The sequence below is a fragment of the Cannabis sativa genome, chromosome 1 (genome assembly GCF_029168945.1).
Source record: "Cannabis sativa cultivar Pink pepper isolate KNU-18-1 chromosome 1, ASM2916894v1, whole genome shotgun sequence".
In the NCBI taxonomy this organism is placed as follows: Eukaryota; Viridiplantae; Streptophyta; class Magnoliopsida; order Rosales; family Cannabaceae; genus Cannabis; species Cannabis sativa.
In genome coordinates this window covers 27,013,253-27,032,722 of record NC_083601.1, presented here as the reverse complement: position 1 = coordinate 27,032,722, position 19,470 = coordinate 27,013,253, and the positions used below count along the sequence as shown (strand labels likewise).

At 31.3% G+C, this 19,470-nt stretch overlaps 3 protein-coding genes across 3 annotated transcripts; 1 reads left to right on the top strand and 2 right to left on the bottom strand.

Annotated features, from left to right (window-relative positions):
- The first annotated feature begins 258 nt into the window (after positions 1 to 258).
- On the top strand, positions 259 to 4,085 carry LOC115706563 (mitochondrial carrier protein MTM1). Its single transcript, XM_030634253.2, has 10 exons — positions 259 to 881; positions 1,159 to 1,233; positions 1,319 to 1,444; positions 1,994 to 2,053; positions 2,194 to 2,364; positions 2,685 to 2,784; positions 3,153 to 3,247; positions 3,356 to 3,505; positions 3,595 to 3,653; positions 3,729 to 4,085. The coding sequence occupies exons 1-10, from the start codon at positions 648 to 650 to the stop codon at positions 3,868 to 3,870; spliced, it is 1,212 nt and encodes a 403-aa protein (XP_030490113.2). The 5' UTR covers positions 259 to 647; the 3' UTR covers positions 3,871 to 4,085.
- A 253-nt stretch (positions 4,086 to 4,338) lies between these two features.
- Positions 4,339 to 5,071, bottom strand: LOC115706565 (arabinogalactan protein 16). The gene is made up of 2 exons (XM_030634254.2): positions 4,811 to 5,071; positions 4,339 to 4,637 (listed from the first exon to the last, which is right to left on the bottom strand). Exons 1-2 carry the CDS (start codon positions 4,932 to 4,934, stop codon positions 4,537 to 4,539), a joined length of 225 nt encoding a protein of 74 aa, XP_030490114.1. The 5' UTR covers positions 4,935 to 5,071; the 3' UTR covers positions 4,339 to 4,536.
- Positions 5,072 to 6,607: 1,536 nt separating this feature from the next.
- Positions 6,608 to 11,352, bottom strand: LOC115704349 (tubulin gamma-1 chain). Its single transcript, XM_061106816.1, has 12 exons — positions 10,950 to 11,352; positions 10,473 to 10,673; positions 9,746 to 9,857; positions 8,943 to 9,343; positions 8,722 to 8,775; positions 8,530 to 8,634; positions 8,335 to 8,409; positions 8,195 to 8,239; positions 7,713 to 7,841; positions 7,362 to 7,466; positions 7,203 to 7,277; positions 6,608 to 7,090 (listed from the first exon to the last, which is right to left on the bottom strand). Exons 1-11 carry the CDS (start codon positions 11,076 to 11,078, stop codon positions 7,209 to 7,211), a joined length of 1,425 nt encoding a protein of 474 aa, XP_060962799.1. The 5' UTR covers positions 11,079 to 11,352; the 3' UTR covers positions 6,608 to 7,090; positions 7,203 to 7,208.
- Positions 11,353 to 19,470: the final 8,118 nt, after the last annotated feature.

Here is a 19,470-nt window from a genome sequence, read left to right as displayed (position 1 = left end):
TCATATTGCAACTAACGCTACAACTTAAATTGCAATAAAAAATTATATAAAAACTCCTATTACAACTAGTACTGTAACCACTTTAAAAACCAAAACCGTAAATTTAAAACAAAATAATTAAAAAAATAATATATAAAATAATTCTCCTAATTTAATTTCATTCTGTTCGAATTTAATTTTCAATACATATTCTCTACTTCTTCAAATATTTCTTTTTACATACTCTATTTATATCATACATTTAAATCTTGTAAGCCCATGCAATCAACCGAAGCCCCACAAAATAGAGATTCTTCAATTCTTGTGTGAGAGAGAGAGGAGTCACAGGTGGCGGCGAGCTAAGAGAAGGCCCCCAATTGTTTGGCGCCTCTATTGGACGCCACGAATCCCCTGCCAATACCATCATTTCTCTAAATCTTTTCCCACTAATTTCACCAAAAATTCAATCAAAATAAATATATACATAATCACACACACCCATATATGTGTATACGCACGCACCTACGTAATCAACATTGACAATCCAAAAAAGCCTCTCCTCAATTTCTGTTATTTTTCATTGAACATTCACGAACACTGAACGCCTTTCTTTCTTTCTTGTTACAATTTCTAGAGAGAGAGAGAGAGAGAGAGATAAAGGAATAATAATGGTGGGATCGAGGCAGGGAATACCTTCCTGGATAACCGCGGCGGCGGCCACCAGGGTTGATTTCGAAGGAGGCGCCGAAACCATGTTCAAGGATGGTAGTAAACAACCTCCTTCTTCTGCGGCGGCGGTGGAACTTTCGAATGCCAATTTGGGTTTTGGAGAGAGGGCTTTCTCTGCTGCCGGTGCTGCTGTTCTCTCCGCTATCTTAGTTAATCCTCTTGATATTGCCAAGGTTTATGCATACTATTATCGTTTTTTTCTTTTTCTTTTTGTTAATTATATGCATCTCAAACTCAATTGCAATGCCCATTTTCCAGTTTTCTTTGATTATTTTGAGTAAACCTTGTTTGTAAGAATTTATTAGATTATTATATGAAAACGCTATGTTAAGCCATTTCTCGAGTTTAAAACTATAAAGATTGGTGGATTTTGTATTTTGATTCAATATTGTTGTTATTATGATGAAAATTGAAAAGGGTCTTATGCAATTTTGTTGCCTTTACCTCTAGACTCGGTTGCAAGCACAAGCTGCTGGAGTTCCTTATCAGGGGGTTTGTGGTAGCACATGTTTTGAAACCGCCACGGTATGTATACAGCCATTTTCTTAATATGCGTCTGCTGTGTACATTATTGTAATAAACTTCCATTGATTTTGTGTTTTGGTTTTAGGTGTTTCCTGCTACAAAGTATTCTTCATCGGGTGTGCGTTCAATTGTTGGTGCTGAACCTGTGTGCCCTCCGGAATGTGGGCAGTATAAAGGAACATTGGATGTCCTATATAAAATTATACGTCAGGTTAGTAGGCCAACACCTTGGAATTTGTTGGACAAATGTGTTTCGATCCATTGCATTGTGGATTACAGAATGGAAATAGTATGTAAATTGCAGCTAAACCATGTTTATTCTTGTAGCAACAACACACGCATGGACCTTTTATTAAATATAATTGCGCTGAAATGATACTCTGTTTATAGTAGTTATCTAATATTTTCTGATTACAAGCTTGTTGATTTGATTGTAGTTATTAAATATAATTCCCATGAGAACGAATAAAATTTAAATGCATAAAAAGAATTAATAAAAAAATTATTAAATTTTTTCTCATCTTGCATTGGGATAATCTCTCATTCTATTTCATAATGGAATAGTCATTCCACCCTAATGGTAGAAAGATCATTCGATGGGAATTACATTCCAGTACTTTAAAATGCAATCAAACAATAGAATTGAATGAAAATTGTTTCATTTCCATTCTATTCTATTTCATTATTTCCAACCAAAAGCCACCTAAGTTTGGTCAGAAATTTGTGCTTACAAGAGGTCTCATAGAAGTAAATTTTGCAGGAAGGTTTCACAAGATTGTGGAGAGGCACAAATGCTAGCTTAGCATTGGCTATACCAACTGTGAGTCTCTTTCTTAGCAGAATTTTCCCAGTTTAGCCATCTCCTTTTTGTGGTTCAGCCCTGTCAACATGCTGACTCAAACTGTTATGTAGATTCTTCTGGTGTCATTTTGTTAATACATGTTTTTCAATGTATAACAGGTGGGGATATACTTGCCTTGTTATGATGTTTTTCGTATTTATATGGAAGGGTTCACAAATCAACGTTCTCCAAGTTTGACGCCATATGTTCCATTAGTGGCAGGATCGGTTGCTCGTTCATTGGCTTGTGTTACTTGCTACCCCGTTGAATTGGCAAGGACTCGCATGCAGGTGTTAATGTTGTCTGATATTTTACTATGCCATAGTCATAACCTTGCTAATTTTTTGTTTTAGTTGGTTATTTTAAATTAAAATGATGTCGGATATTGTAGTGTTAGGATAAGTTTATACTAGATTTTCCTCTTCATGAGTATAATCTCCTCCTCCTGCCTTTTCATTCAGGGAAAGTTTTTCCATTCAATTGTAGGGATCATACAATAAATACTCCATACTCTGTTACATGATTCTCTGATACTTCTCCCTTAAGACTATATTTTATGAAAAAGTTCATTGGTTATACTTAATTAGGTCTCTTCTTCTTGCTTTCATAGGCATTTAAAGAAAGCCAAGCTGGTGTGAAGCCTGCAGGAGTCTGGAAAACGCTGCACGATGTTGTCAACCCGGCAAAGAGCACAAGCTTTCTTCAAAACCGTAAGTTGAATTCAAATTTTATATTTCAACAAGTTAGTACATTATATTGCATTTGACAAAGAGTGAGATAAAGAGGTATTTATATTTTGTTAATATTAATACACTCATATATAAAGAGCATTGCCATGACGCACTCATGGTGCCTAGTACCATGATAAGTGTCGTCCTATAATTATAGCGATTTTTTATAATATTTATTAAAGTAAAATAAAGGACCCGATATTGAGTTGCACCAATAACAATATTACACCTCACTTGGGTGTTAGGTTAGGCATTATGGGTGTCCTTTAGCATTTCTCATAAATCACTGAACTTTTATTTCCTTTGCTGTGTACTTTCTAACTTTTGTTCACATCTTCATTCTGCAGCTGTTCAAAGATATCGCGTCTTGTGGACCGGCCTTGGAGCACAACTTGCCCGTGATGTTCCATTTTCTGCAATCTGTTGGTCAACCCTAGAGCCAGTGGGTCATTCTCTTCAAAGCTTTCAGCTTGATGCCAATTATTTCTGTTCTCCAAAACTAAAAAGCCTTTAAACTTGATCTTAATTTTTTTTTGGTTTTGTTATAAAGATCCGGAAAAGACTTCTTGGTCTGATGGGAGATGAAGCCAGTGTAGCGAGTGTTCTTGGGGCAAATTTCTCCGCTGGCTTCGTGGCAGGAAGCCTTGCAGCTGCTGCTACATGTCCATTAGACGTAGCAAGAACACGACGACAGATTGAAGTAAAAAAATCTTCGAACAATGCTTTAAAAAATTGGATACTATAACTTGAGCAACTGTTTTTACAAATCAATTCTTGTTTGCATTTCAGAAGGATCCTTCGAGAGTTTTGAAAATGACCACAAGAAAGACTTTGGTAGAAATATGGAGGTAAGAACACAATTGGAAAGAAAATAAAGAGTAAAGTTTTGAATACAATTTAATCCAAGGTGTAATTTGAAACAGGGATGGAGGAATGAAGGGACTGTTTACAGGAGTAAGTCCACGAGTTGGTCGTGCTGGTCCTTCGGTTGGAATAGTTGTCTCTTGCTATGAAGTTGTCAAGTACACTATGTATCAAAGAAGCCTCAAAAACAATCCAAAGTAGAGAAGAAAAAAAAGAAGGATTTACAACTAAAAAGGAATCAAACACTAACATACACGAAAAAAAAGGGCTTTTTATGAGCGAACCATTCTTTGTTTAAGAAAGTGCTTTTCTGGAGCACTCTATGTAAGTAAGGTTTTCAATTTTGCCATGTCAAAGATAAATTTTTGGTATATAGCCATTTTTGTAATCTCAAGCTATGCCTCAAGTGGCTTTTTATAATTCTACGTGTTTATTTTCATTTTCTGAAACTTATTTTTTGCTTTACAAAATAAAATTAACATAAAATGCGAATGCAACTTCTTTTCATTTTGATTTTTAAGATAGAAAAGTGACTGAATTTGCAATTGGAATTTTCCTTTTTTGGTAACTCAAATTCACCATTTCTGGATGCAATTATTGTCTTGTTTTAATCCCAAGAAAATGAAAGACGCACAAGATGTATTGTATAAAATAGATGGAAGAGGAAAATAAGTAGAAAAGCAATACCATTGAATGAATTTCTCAACAACACCGAAAAGTGAACAAAAAAATATACACAACCCATCAAAATCAATAGTAACACAATATCCCACAACTAATAACCAATAATAATTATAATAATAATAATATATGCAAATATAAAAGAATCGTTAAGATCCATCTGAACGCCCTAAAATTGAAAGCAATCTAGAAGTAGGAAGAATATGCGTCCAAGGGATGGATGAGATATGTAAGCACCAACGCCAGAAGCATCAGCACATACGCAATTCCTTGGTCAATCGAGGTCCCTGAATCCATTAACGAAGAAAAAACTAGATCTCAGTATAACCACATTGAATTCAATATCAAATCTTACATATTATTTTCTTTTTCCTTTTTAGAAAATGTAATATATATTTTAAAGAAAATACGTAATCAGATCCAGAATCTTTCAAAAGAAATAAAGAAAGAGAAGATTTACCATCACTGGCAGGAGCAGGAGCTGGAGCCGAAGACTCAGCTTGAGCAATGGAAGCGAAAGCGAGAGCGAAGAAAGCCAAAACAACGCCAACCAAGGCGGTGGAGCATAAACCAGAAGCTGCCATTGCTTTTTTGTTTTTCTCCAAAAAACTTGAACAAGAAAATGGAGAAGAAATGGTAAGAGAAAGTGGTACAAGAATCTGATGTGCGGCAAGTTGAAGATGGGTTTGGATTTAAATACAGGGGATCGGCGAGGGGTATTTTGGGAAGTTCGAGTCAAAAATATATTACGTTGTGTGTTCTTGATGTGTGGGCCTAGGCTGATTACACGAGCCATGTGGTGGTTTTTGCTGTGTTTCTCTATTTTTTTACATCTTTTTTGGTTTGCCACCCTGTCACATTGTCACTATACTATTCTTTTTTTTTAATTATTTCTTTATTATTATTTATTTTCTTTTGTGTTTTCTGCAAAATATTTAATATTATTATCAGTATATGATATTTGTGTGAATTGTAATATTAATATATCATCCTCGGATTCTACATCTGTCCAAGGACCCTACTCATTAGTTTTTTCCTCAACGGATTAAACGGCTCTTATTATTTTTTTTTTGTTCTCGTTGTTTTCGTTCTAAAAGGTTCCAAAATATTCAACTACTCCAATTAAAATAAGTAAATAAATAAACAAACTTGAATGATTTGTTATTTATTTCAGGCATTAGCATTAAAATATTGGAATTTAAATAATTATTTGTAATACTATTTGAAAAGAATAAAAGAATTGGTGGCTTTTAATACACACATTACATTTGTATATAATTTAATTTAGATAGAATCTTACGTTTTTAAAGTAGAAGAAAATGAAGAATAATACTAGATTATTAATTAGATATCAATGCATGAGAAGACAACAGGACAGGACATGCATTCCCCAAGGCAAAGAAGATTTTTGTTACAAAAATTATGGTTTGCATTGGTTAGGAAGGAGAGACATCCATCATATCTTGCACTGTTGTCTTTTAGCCGTTATTGATTTACACATCATATTCATCTTCTTTTGGCCCCCATGATGTAAGGTCAAATTTAGTACACATCAATTTTGAATTTCAAATTCAAATTGCCTAATCAATTCAAAATTGAAAAAATCAGTCAAAAGGCAACTATTTTTTTTTTTTACAGTAATAATAATTAAATTATATTTCTAAAATTTCCGTAAATACTTAAATAACGTTTAGTTGGAGTTAATAAAATAAAATAGAATAGAAAGAAAATAATTTTCATTTTATTCTTTTGTTTGATTGTATTTTAAAATATTAAAATGACATTAAATGCTCTTTCTACTATTTTGGTGGAATGACTATTCCATTTTAAAAAAAAAAAGAAAAACTATTCCATTATAACAAAATAAATAAATAAATAATTTTTTTATGAATTTTTTCTATACATTTTAAATTTTATTACATTCCATTCCTATATTGTCATTCCTTCCCACCAAATAACACTTTAATATTAATTTAACACTTAACAACTAAATACTTACAAAAATTCTAAAAATATAAATTAGATATAATTGCCGTTAAAAAATAACATTAATATTTATCTATAACCGAAAATTAAACTAGTAAATAGAATATCAACAACAAAGTTTCATGATCAGAAATGTATCCCTAATAGTTTATAGTATTTTTAAAATAATAATAAAAATAAATAAATATTGTCAGCGTGTCAAAAATTGAATTAAGAGAGTAAAAGAAATTTTGCTTAACACTCGTGTTATACTTAAGTGGGCAAGTATATATATATAAACGGCAAATTAATCACTATTTACCAACATTAGAAATCAACACCAAATAGGGCCAATCCTTCTAACCATGCCCCAACATGCATCACATGGCATTAGAGTTATGGTTACCACATGGGCCGGTACCACACATTCCTGAGTGCTTAATTTAAAAACAAAGCAAAAAACTATTCAGGGTAAAGGTAGGCCGGCCAAGAATCTGAGAACCAAGCTGCAATTTCAAATGAGTGGACTACATTCCCCAAATTCTCCACCAAGCAAGATCAAACGGACAAAAAGAAAATCATACAGTGAGATTCTGTATTCCCTTGAGTTAATTACAGGAACGATAATTAATAAATTGGAATGGAAGAAAAAACTAGAGAATCACACCACAAACCATTGGATATTCCACCAAAGCACCAAAACCCAAAACTTAGAATGCAATCAACTGCTAAAGATTTTCTTCAAATAACCTACTTTTGCAACCACTGTCTCAACCTGCAACCCAGGATTTTCAATTCAATTGACTCATCATCAGCATGCATATTTATGTCTCTATATGTACATCACTGTAACCTTTATTTCTAAGCAGCACTTAGTCGGAACTTACTTTTGTTTACCCTGCTAATTTTGGGTCAACTGTTCCAGAAGCATTGCCTTCCCCGGATAGTACATGGTCCGGATCCTGCAGAATGAGATAAAATTCATTTACAGGCTATTTCGATGTTGAAAATCTACAAATACATGCAAACACAGGTAGAGCAATCACCTCCATTCCCCATTTAATGTAGTCTGGGGACTCACAGGCCTTGTATTCATCAACTAAACTCTCAATTATATCTCTTGATTCATCGAATTCTGAAAGGTCATTGTCCTGTCCATGTATATTATACAATAAAAGTAAGTCTCTAACTTGCAAGTAATACTTACATTGTAAGGATTTAATTATCACCAGTCTTACTAACTACAGCTTGAAATCAAACAAGCATGAATATAAAATAAAATTTTCAGCAATCATTCCTGTTAACAGTAAAACAGAATCTGTCATACTGGCACGCCAAACAACAGGCAAAATATATGTGAACTGAAACTCTTTATAACTGCGTGGCTGGCAACTTACAGCGAACATTGGGAACTTCCTGTAGTTGTCAAGAAAAGCTTGCTTCTTTCTAAGCTTCTCATACTGGCTTAAACACTTGCTGAAAAGATGCCGGATACTAGTATGACTTGCCAGCATAAGACCACTGACCTAAAAGATACAACAAGAAGAAATAGATTAGTGCACCCTTTTTTTCGGTTCCAGCTGTAATTTCAGTTAGCCGGCAATTTTTTTAATAGCAAAACAAGGAAGATCAATGTCAACCCAAAACTTCCGCACCAAATTATCAATATTAATTTTGTTTCTTTCCTGTACTGTTTCCCTATAATCTTTTCACTTCTGAATAACACAAAGATAGCTCCTTTCACTAATCTTTCCATCATTTCTTGCCAATTTAATGAAAGTAATGATATGATCTAGATCCTCAATAACGAGGTCATGAATCTTTAGCTTTAATGAATAGAAAATAAAAAATTATAACGAACAAAGGAGAAAGCACGTACCCTATGTGCAGTTTGAACATATGGAGATTTTCTTGACAATGCAACCTAGAAAACAGCAAAAACCAAAGATCACGTGACTCCAGATAATAAGATAAAAACAAAAAGTGAAATAGGAAATTAATTTTACAGATAAGAAAAACCTGAATGCTAGCAGGACCCCACTCAATGAAGTTCACAAGCTTTCTTTCCCGAATCCTCTGCAAGCTTTCATGAACCTGATTTGGAAAACAATGAATTGTTAGGATTAAGCCACATTGTAATTTAAAGAGCAATGCCGCCTATGAATTTCTTCACAAAGATTTATATCAATCTTGCAATTCTATGACTATGGTCACCTGAGTAGGGTCTACTTCTCCTTGAATAATGTTCAATATGGATATGTACTTCGCTTGACTAGCTTCTTTATTTCTAGCATAAGAGGAAACCATGATGTTTTTTGTCTACAAAAAAGGAAGAAAAAGAATTCATCAATTGTATACATAACTGGTGGTAACTTTACCATAAGAACCTAACAAAAAAATTCTTGCCTGCAAAAGTCGTCTCATAACGTCCAATACAGTAGTTTTACGAATGACATTTGCCTGCAATGAAGAAACATTCACATTAAACAGCCAATATTCTCTTAAAACAAAGAAAAGTGATTCAAACAAGCAACATGTCATTTCTAATTCACTCTCCAGTATTTCCTCTAATATACATGGAGACATATTTAATATATATATAAGTATGAACAAAAGGATAAACTTACCTGACGCTCCACTGTAAGAGGTGTGTATCCGGTCATAAGAAAGTGGCATCTCGGTGTTGGAATCAAAGATGCAAGAAGCCCAACCAAGTCATTGTTCATGTATCCCGGATATCTTAGGGTAGTTGTGCTGGCTGACATTACAGTAGAAACTAAAGAATTTGTTTGAGCAAAGGTGGGATTTGATAGATGAAGGCGCTCAACAGCAATCCTATTTAATGCAGTGTTATCAAGAACAACAACACAGTCAGCATTAAGTGTTAGTCGCTTAAGTGTCAAAAGAGAGTTATATGGTTGGACCACCACATCACTTGTTTCCATCTGATTAGGGAACACACTGTATGTCTGAACCAGTTTTTTGCTGTACCGATCATTCAGAGTCTCCAACAGATATGAACCCATACCTGCATTATAGCCAACACATGTAAGCAATGCAGAATAATGTTAATAAGCACACAGTAACACTAAAGCTAAACTTTAACCAATGCAGAATAATGTTTATAAGCACGACCATATCACTAAAGCAGATGTTTCATTCAAATTGATTAATATTTTCAAGTGTAATCTCACTCTACTTGCGCAAGATTAACAGGGATCCATATTTGTCATCCTTATCCAAGGATGAATCCAATTTGGTATTGTTTCAAAACAGAGATTAGACACTCATAAATAGTCATTTAGGTTGAGATTGTAGTATTTAAATAGAGTATCTACAATGCTATGCCGAAATGCTTCATCATATTACCATCCTGAGCAAATTAAGTTAGGAAAAAGTAAATGACTAAAGTGTGGTGAAGTGAATAAACCTGAGCCAGTTCCTCCAGCAATTGAATGACACAAAACAAAACCTTCAAGACTATCACTTCCATCTGCTTCTCTGTCAATCATGTCCATTATATCCTCCTCAACACCTTTTCCCTGATCAGAAATTTAAAAAAAAAATCATTTTCCAAAAAGTAAAATAGCCGGCAATCAACATCGGAAACAACCATGACATAAACACAGAACAATCTATGTGTACGTAATGGGTAGGTCAGCTTATCAATGTCTTACAAAGTGTTGGATTAGCTATAGGCATTTGTATCTAATCACTGAATTTGGTGTTCTTTCTAGTGAACACAGCATGCAACATTCTGGGAATACATAGATTCGTCATTAATGACATGCTATTTTAATCCATACAACGACAGCACTTTTATACAGTACAGTCAGTTTGCCAAGTTAACATTCAAAACAAAGGTCAGTTAATTAAGAAGACTGCAATTGTTTTTTTGCAAAAAATCATGATCCTTGACAAACCCATATAATTATTACTTTAGATTTATTGCTCAATTATGCACTAGTAGTTGTAAGTTACCATCAGAAAATGTCAGTATTTCGTAGTTCATATACAAAGAAACTCAAAATTTATTTTCTTATCAAAATGAATTTCATTATTAAGCATTACACGTTGTGGCCATAAATAAATTTACTACAGGCAGTAACTACCGAGAATATCTAAACACCTAACGTAAGTAAATCCAAGGGACGAACCTGATGGTACCCACTGGCCCAGTTGTTACCAGCACCACCTCCATGGTCTGAAACAAAGATGTTCTCATGATTATACAGATTTCTGTACTCACTATTTTGAATGCCATTAATGACTCGAGGCTCCAAGTCAATCAGTAAAGCTCGAGGTATGTAGTGTTGATCATCAGCTTGATAAAAGAACACATCTTTACGGTCTCCCCCCTACACAAGAGAGCAAAAAGGAAATCTATAAATAGCAAACTCCTTAGAAGAAAAAAAAAAATGCCACATTGAACTAATTTTGAGGTCATCACAAAAGCTTGAAGTCCCTTTTCAATTCAAGTAAAAACTTCCCTAGCCTTGGATAATAAAAACAGGGGCAACCATAGATAGATAAACGAAAAGAGATTCACAATTTTACACTTAAAACAACGAACAGGAGCCCAAATAAAAAAGGGAAATTAGTAAGCACTAGAGAAAAGGAGGTGGTGTAGGGACCTGAGTGGCAAAATCTTCGAGAATGCCGTCTTTGTTGATCCCATGCTCGAGGCAAAGCTGCTTCCAGAATTCCATCCCAATCTGGTTCCCGCATTGTCCGACCTGCAAGGTGATAATCTCCCTCGGCATTTTCTAGGGTTTAGTCGAATGGAAGTGAAAATAAATGAGAGAAACTGAGTTTGAAAAAGATAGAAAGAAGGAAAATGAAGGTAGGGAGGGAAATGAGAGTAGAAAGAGTGGGAAAATGAACGAATCCAGGAAATTAGGGAGGGTGGGTTTAACACTGTTTCTCTTCACAGAAGAAAATACTAACTTGATTTTGTACAAACAACGACGAAAGAAACCAGTTGAGTGAGTTTGCCGCGATTATCTATTTTCCTTTTTCTTTTCTTTTCTTTCAAAAATAATAAACAAATAAAGTTGGGCCCAACTTTAAAAAAGGTGGGGGTAAGTTTAGAAATACCCTTTTATTAATTAATTAATCAAATTTACCTTTAATTTTATATTTATTTGAAATATACTTCTTTTTATATGTATTGTACCCAAAATACCCTGACATAAGAGAGTCACATGGAGTGTATTTTGAAGTGACATGGGCAAAATTGGTACAATATTAAAAAAAAAAGGTAAAAATGATAGACTTTAAAAAAGAAGGTAAAAATAAAAGAAGAAAATATAAAAAGGGTATAGAGTGTAATTTCCTCTTTTTGGTGTGAGCCTGGGAGGAGAAGAACTTAGATTAATTGGACCAGGTTCTGCTGGGCTCACTGCTCTGAAACTTAAAGAAAATAAATTACAGCAACACATACATATTACTTAGGAATATTTACAAAAATTGGAAAAATAAAGTTTTGATATATATGACATGTAAATTTTATTGTATAAAATTATCATATAGATAAGAAGGAATACTATAAAAAACTTAAAAACTCGTATATAAATTTTACTTCTATATAATCAAAACTAATTTTCTGATTAAGAAATAAGTTTCTTGATGAAAAAATTAGTTTCTTGATAAAAAAACCTGTTAAAAATAATTTTGTTAAGGCAATGAATTAAGAAACCAGTTTCGAATATCAAAACTCATATAAGATTTGTTTATTATGAAACTGGTATTTTAATTTAAGAAATTAGTTTCTAGACTCCAATTGTGGCAGAATCTGTTCAATCCTTTGGGATTTTGGTGGTAGAGATCTCATATCCAGGGTTCATTTGAGCTGTGGGTCACCGGTTGCTGGAGAACGGTGGTCGGTAGGTGGGCTGTTGAGGGGTGAGGCAGGTAGGATACTTGGATGGAGAAGGAGAAATAACTTCGAATTTTTTTATTTTTTTGACATAATTTATCTAAACATCAAATATGGAATTTAAAAATGAGTAAATATTATTTTAGACCCTGTGTTTTGCAAAAGTTACCAATTAGACCATCTGTTTTGTTAAATGATAAAATGGATCATATATTTTCTAAAATTGTACAAATAGGACCCTAAATTGATTTTTTGTCAAAATAAAACTTAATAATAATCTGATATAGATATGTTATGACAAAATTAGTTACATTTTCTGTATCTGTTCGCATTAAAAATTGTCTTAAAGTTGGTTATATTAAAAAATAAAATTATTGAAAATTGAACTCAGGATCCTATTTTTACCATTTCGAAAAATATAAGATCTATATTGTCATTTAATAAAACAGAGCGTCTAATTAGTAACTTTTACAAAATACAGAGTCTAAAATAGTATTTACCCTTTTAAAAATTAAGTTTACACATATATGATATAGAAAATACCATAAAATAATTTAAAAACTAAAATATACTATAAAAAGTGGTCAAATCTAAAAGTATCATAATTTTGTAATAAAATTTTAAAAAACTAAATAAAAGTGTAAAATCCTCTTTTTCTTTCGTTGTGAAACAAATCATATTTTGCGAAGATATATAAAATAATTACAAAATAGTTCCTCTTATTCTTATTCTTCAACCAATTCTATTGCCAATTCAAAAAATAAATAATAATTAGTATTTTTGTCTATGATTTATTTACACTACTAAGTTGTACCTTTAATAGTATACAACTCGTTAATAATAGGGTTGATTTCACAAATGCACAAAAACAACAAAAAAAACAGTAAAAATACGGTTTTACGGAATTTTAAACATTTTTACGATTTTTTTAATTTTATTTACATAAAATACGGTCTTTTATGTTGAAATTTTGTTCATTTGTTGTTAATTTTTTGTTATATGTATGTTATTTTTTGTTGTTTTTTTGTTGTTACTTTTATGTTGTTTTCTTATTGATTTTATGTTATTTTCGTGTTATTTTTTGAAAAACCTTAAAAATATATAAAAAAAAAGAAAAAACATTCTTTGAACGTAAAAATATAAATATTTTACAAAAAATTGTGTCTTATGTAATTATTCCTTAATAGTATCTCTCGAAATATAACTTTTATAGTAACGTGGTTTTCCACCATGTTCTATTCAATTTTATCGTAAAATGAGTGACGCAATGAATGATAGTTGATAAATAGATGCAAATTAAATACCTTTCATTATTTTTACTTTAATGATTAAAAACAAAAAATATAAATATAAATTATTATTTATAAAAAAATATTTTATTTTATTATTCATTAACATAAAAAGAGTGAAGACTTTGCATTCATTTATTAATTACTATCTACCACTTCATTTATTTTACAATAAAATTGAATAAAATGTAATAGAAATACATGAGTTTTTTTAACGAATCTTGTACTATAGAGGTACAACTTAATAGTTTTAAAAATTTAAGAAACAAAAAAATTAATTATTCAAAAAATAAAAAACATTTCATTACTACCCAACTGCCCGCTATGGCACTATCAAAGAACTAATCAATATGCAATGGCCAAAAATGAACATGGTAAGAAAGGAATAAGTTGAAAAATATATTTTTTTATATTTATAAATTAAAGAAATTTTTACATGAAAAATTCATTTTACACAATTAATTACAAAATTACTCACACACGCCTATGACTACATTTTTACTTACAAAGTTGCTTTTATTACACAAATACCACTTAGTCATCATTCCATCCATCATCAATCAAATCCCACTCTCTTCCCTCTCTTTTTTCATTTTCTATCAATCAATCCATCATTTCACTCTTTTTTTTTTTCTTTTTATTTTTAATTTTATTTCAGTTTTTAATTTTTTATTTCTAATTTTATTTAAGTTTTTAATTTTTTATTTTTAATTTTATTTTCAGCTTTTCATTTTTAATTTTTTTTTCCATAACAATTCTTCTTTTTTTTTTATTTTTAATTTTTAATTGTAAAGCTAGTTTCTTATATATTGTTGCTTAGGTCTAGGATTGACTTCTATCAATCAATCCATCATTTCACTCTCTTTTTTTCTTCTTTTCTTTTTATTTTTAATTTCATTCATTTTTAATTTTTAATTTTTAATTTTATTTCAGTTTTTAATTTTAAATTTTTTTACATAACAATTCTTCTTTTCTTTTTATTTTAATTTTTAATTGTAAAGCTAGTTTCTTATATATTCTTACGAAGAAACGGACCTTGATAACATATGGAGCGACTGTGTAGAGAATAAAGCCAGAAAGAGTATAGAAATCATTGTGCTTCTTATGTATGTTTGCTCAACAAATAATGCAGAGATTTCATTGTCAACGTTTCTGGGAAAAAAGCTAATGTTGGTGCTGATGTTCGAACCGAGGTTTGTTTTCGGTTTCTTTTTGGTTTTCTCCCATATTTGAAATTTTACACCTTCTATATGTATTTTTTTAATAAGTTTTTTATCTAGTTGTTTCCTGTCCATTTTTATATCATCAATGGGTAACAATGAGATTTATCATGGATGTTGATGTTCAAAGAGTTTTTCCTGTATTTTAGTTTGTATACAGTTGTTTTGTAGTTTTATTATAGTTTTGCTACTTGCATATGTTATTTCACTATAAAATTAATATGCAACTATTTGCACAAAACTTACTATGTATAACTACTATTTTTTAGTCCCCATCAAATTAAATTCTTGCATAATATATAAACTATCATAAAACGATAATGCAACTATAAGACAACTATTTGCACTTGCATACAGTTGTTTTGTAGTTTTATTATAGTTTTGCTACTGGCATATGTTATTTCACTATAAAATTAATATGCAACTATTTGCACAAAACTTACTATGTATAACTACTATTTCTTAGTCCCCATCAAATTAAATTCTTGCATAATATATAAACTATCATAAAACGATAATGCAACTATAAGGCAACCAAAACAAAAAATAAATCAAAATGTAACTGTATATAACGTAGATGTATTATTCATGAGGTTTTTTTAAAAATTTTCACATCATACATTGTTTTGAATTTGGTGGGAGGTCCAGATCTGTTTGTTACAGATCTACATTTCATGAATCTGGATTTCGATATTAGGGGGAGTTGTTTTGATCGAATAAAACAGAAAACAAATGTGTAATTTCAGTTTCTTCACGAGCTTTTTCGATTTTTTTCGTCATTTTCAGTTTAGATCATTGCAGGTATTTTTTTCCACTTGTTTTTGCCAGAATTAATAGTTGTATTTTTCTCGTTTTGGTTTCATTTTGGTTGTTTTGCGGTTTTGAAACGAGCGCGTATTTTCATCTTCATGGTTCGCTCTGTACAGCTGAAGGCTTAGTGCATGTGGTATTTTTGTAAATATTTGTATGTGGACTGTATAAATGTTTAATGGGCCGGCCCAAAGTATTTTTGTAATTTTTTTTCCTTTTTTGTATTTTTTTGTTTTTTTCCCTTAATTAAAACTATCTTTATATTATATTTTATTAAAATATATCCACTTTTATGAGTGGGTTGCTTAATATACTCTTATTTTCTACTTAAATTTAGTATATAATTTACATTAATTTAAAAAATGATATCATATATAAAAATAATATATCTTAAAGAATATAAAAATAAATGTAAAAATTAAAATAAAAAAACTAAAGTGGATATACAATATAATTTTCTCGGTAAGAAATGAATTGGTAAAATTAATTTAAATTGCTTAAGGGCCTTTTAAAAGTGCAGGAAAACCCATGGCTTGGAAAGCAAATTTTCTTGGTGCGAAGTCCATGACTTTGTGATAGCACTCCTCTTGTACATATACATAAATCTCAAAAATATCAATGAGTTTTAACTTTTAATTGAGATAAATTAATTATGTCTCCTTACAAACTATTCATTATTTACATCAATGATTAATCATTATTATTATGAAAATATTCTAAATGACATGTTATTATAAGAATGTTGGATAACAAATTTTCCTAACAACAAAACAAAACTAGGAAAATATGACTACATACCAAACAATAAAACTATAATAAAATTAAAACCTACCAAATAATGGAAAATTAAAGGGATAATTACATAAGGTATTATTTTTTGTAAAAAAATTACATTTTTACGTTTAAAGATTTTTTTTATATATTTTTACGATTTTCTATAGAAACAACACGAAAACAACAAAAAAACTACATAAAAGTAACATGAAAATAACATCTAAATAACATCAAAACAACAACAAAAAATAATATACAAATAATAAAAAATCAACAACAAATTAACAAGAGTACAACATAAAAAGACCGTATTTTTTGTAAATAAAATCAAAAAAATCGTAAAAATATTTAAAATTCTATGAAATTATATTTTTGTAATTTTTTTTATTATTTTTGTGTATTCATGAAATAATCCTAAAAACCCCGCTAGTAAGAAATAAAATGTAAAAACACCACTCAATATATTGGAGCCGAAAAATCTCGTCACCTCAATATTATGCACTTAGCTAACATTTAAACAACTTAATCCATAGGTGAAGAATATTTTTCAATTTCTTTTTTTTTTTGAAAATATAATATTTTTCAATTTTCATAAAAAAATGATTTAAATAAATATTTAAGTTTGATCTCCACAAGGAAAAAGCTAAAGTCCCTTTTATTTTGCACACAAATCATAGAAAACTTATTTTGGTATAAATTAATAATCATTTTACTTCAATATCTTCTCCAAGAGATAGTTATATATATATGAATCCAAAGGTAAAATAACAAAAACAAAACCTGACACAACTTCTCTACGTTACATCAAACGAGCTAATTAATTAACTTTAATAATAGCCAAAATAACCACATACTATATATGTAGTAGTTTAACTAACATGAAAGAGAGTAGCTATATAGCTAGAGAAATAGACACACACATTACAAATTCATGAAGATAATAATAATTAAAGTACAATAATATAATTAATTAGTAGTAAAAATCATATTAACAAAATTACATAATTAATAATTAATGAGGCCAAAGGAAAGCTCCCATGGCAAACTTCCTCTTGTGCTGAACATCACCAGAGATTGGGAGTCCATACTCTCTGAGCAAGCAATCAAGCTTCCATTCCGGCATCATCTCATAGTCGCCTCGCGTGTACCTTGGGTAGTGCAACGGCATCTGAAAGTAGCCGCCCCCGCCGCACCTCTCTCTGCCCGCTGCCTGCCCGTTGCTGCCCGCTGCCCGAGACACCGATTCCATTTCTCCTCCACTACTTAATTTTTATTTTATATTAGAGGACTTGTATTTCTGCAGTCTAATTAAGAACTTTGTAGAGAGGACAGTGTAGATTGGTTAGTTGTAGTTGTAATTAACATTCATGCAATGCAAAGGTCTATTTATAGAGGGAAATTTTTTATTTTATTCAATTATTATTTAATTGGTAAAACTTGAGGTAAAGAGGATTGTAGGGACAATGGAGAGGTGTACATTAATTTCTTCTTTCTGAAAAAACTATGTTAACGGATTTTGTTTGTTTTCTCAAATATATTATGTATGTAGATAGGGCTTAGCTTTTGAACATTATTAATTATAATAATTATTAATTGTATTTAGAATTAGAAATTTAATTAGGTATTCTCATTACATGACTCCATTTCATAGGGGGTATCGATTTGCATAGAAGAACTTAGAACAATGCATCGGTAGTACTTATTAAAACACAATTTATAAATATATATCAAAATATGTATTCCAATTTCCACATATAATAATTTTTAGGGTAAATACCATTTTGAACTCTCTGTTTTGCAAAAGTTACCAATTGGACCCTGTGTTTTATTAAATGACAAAATGGACCCTGTATTTTCTAAAATAGTACAAATAGGACCCTGAATTGATTTTTTGTCAAAATAAAGTTTAATTATAATCCAATCTAAAAGTGCTATGACAAAACTGTTTACATTTTTTGTATCTGTTCGTATTAAGCATTGTCTTCAAGTTGGTTGTATTAAAAAAAAATTGTCAAAAATTAAGCTCAGGGTCCTATTTTTACTATTTTAGAAAATACAGGGTCCATTTTGTTATTTAATAAAACACAGGGTCTAATTGGTAACTTTTGCAAAACAGAGGGTCTAAAATGGTATTTACCCAAATTTTTAAGTTGTACAAACCTATTATGAATGATATTATTTTTTTTATTAGCAGCTGTAATTGGTGGTGCTTGCTCAAAAGTACTTTTAAATTACCTTACAGCTGACTTTTGACTTTCTCTAAAAAAAAATATACATCTATATTATTATTTTATTCATATTTATTCTTTTTTTTTTTTTTTGAAGAAAAGCGTACTTATATTAGATTAGGAAAAGTTAGACCTCCCGGTCATTACAACATATAATTTCAGGCAAAGAGGAAATCGGCACAGAGCCAAACCTCTGATTGGAAAAAGCCCAGTTAGCCACATTATGGGCCATAAAATTACACTGTCTACGAACGAAATGAAAATTACAACCAATAAAAGAGGTGGAGATGGTTTTACAAAATGAGGCATAGTTATTGATTTCCCAACGGGACTCCTTCCCATTAAGGACGTCGATCACCACCCTCGAATCACTCTCCACTATAAGGTACTGAATACCGCGAGCATTTGCCTCCTCTAAGGCCAAACAGCAGGCCGCCGCTTCACCACAGAGAGCACTTGAAAAGTCAAGCCTTTTTGTAGATACCCAGATCACCTTGCCGACGTGATCCCTTGCCACCACTGCAGCGCACATACTATCCATCCCCACTCTAACGTCACAGTTAAGCTTCAACCAATCCTGTGGGGGTGGACTCCAAGATTCCGTCAGGCATCGGGTTGGACAAGGGAGCAAGTAAGCATGATGATCTGCAAAAGAAAAACGAACAGTGTCAATACATTTAAATATATCTACCGGATTATTGTTATGAACCTTTTCATTTCTTGTCCGCCAGATGGTGTCAATGGTGAGCGAAGCATATAAAAAGATTTCCTGTTCATTAATGCCTTTGTTTTTGAGCTCCCATAAGAACTTAACCCAATCCCACATTCTTATACCCGTATCACAGATGGGGAAAATACCCCAAGGAGAAGATCGCCATAGGTGGTAGGCAACATTACAAGAGAGAAATAAGTGCTCCAAAGTTTCGCTTTCTGCTCCACAAAGGGGGCAGCTCTCG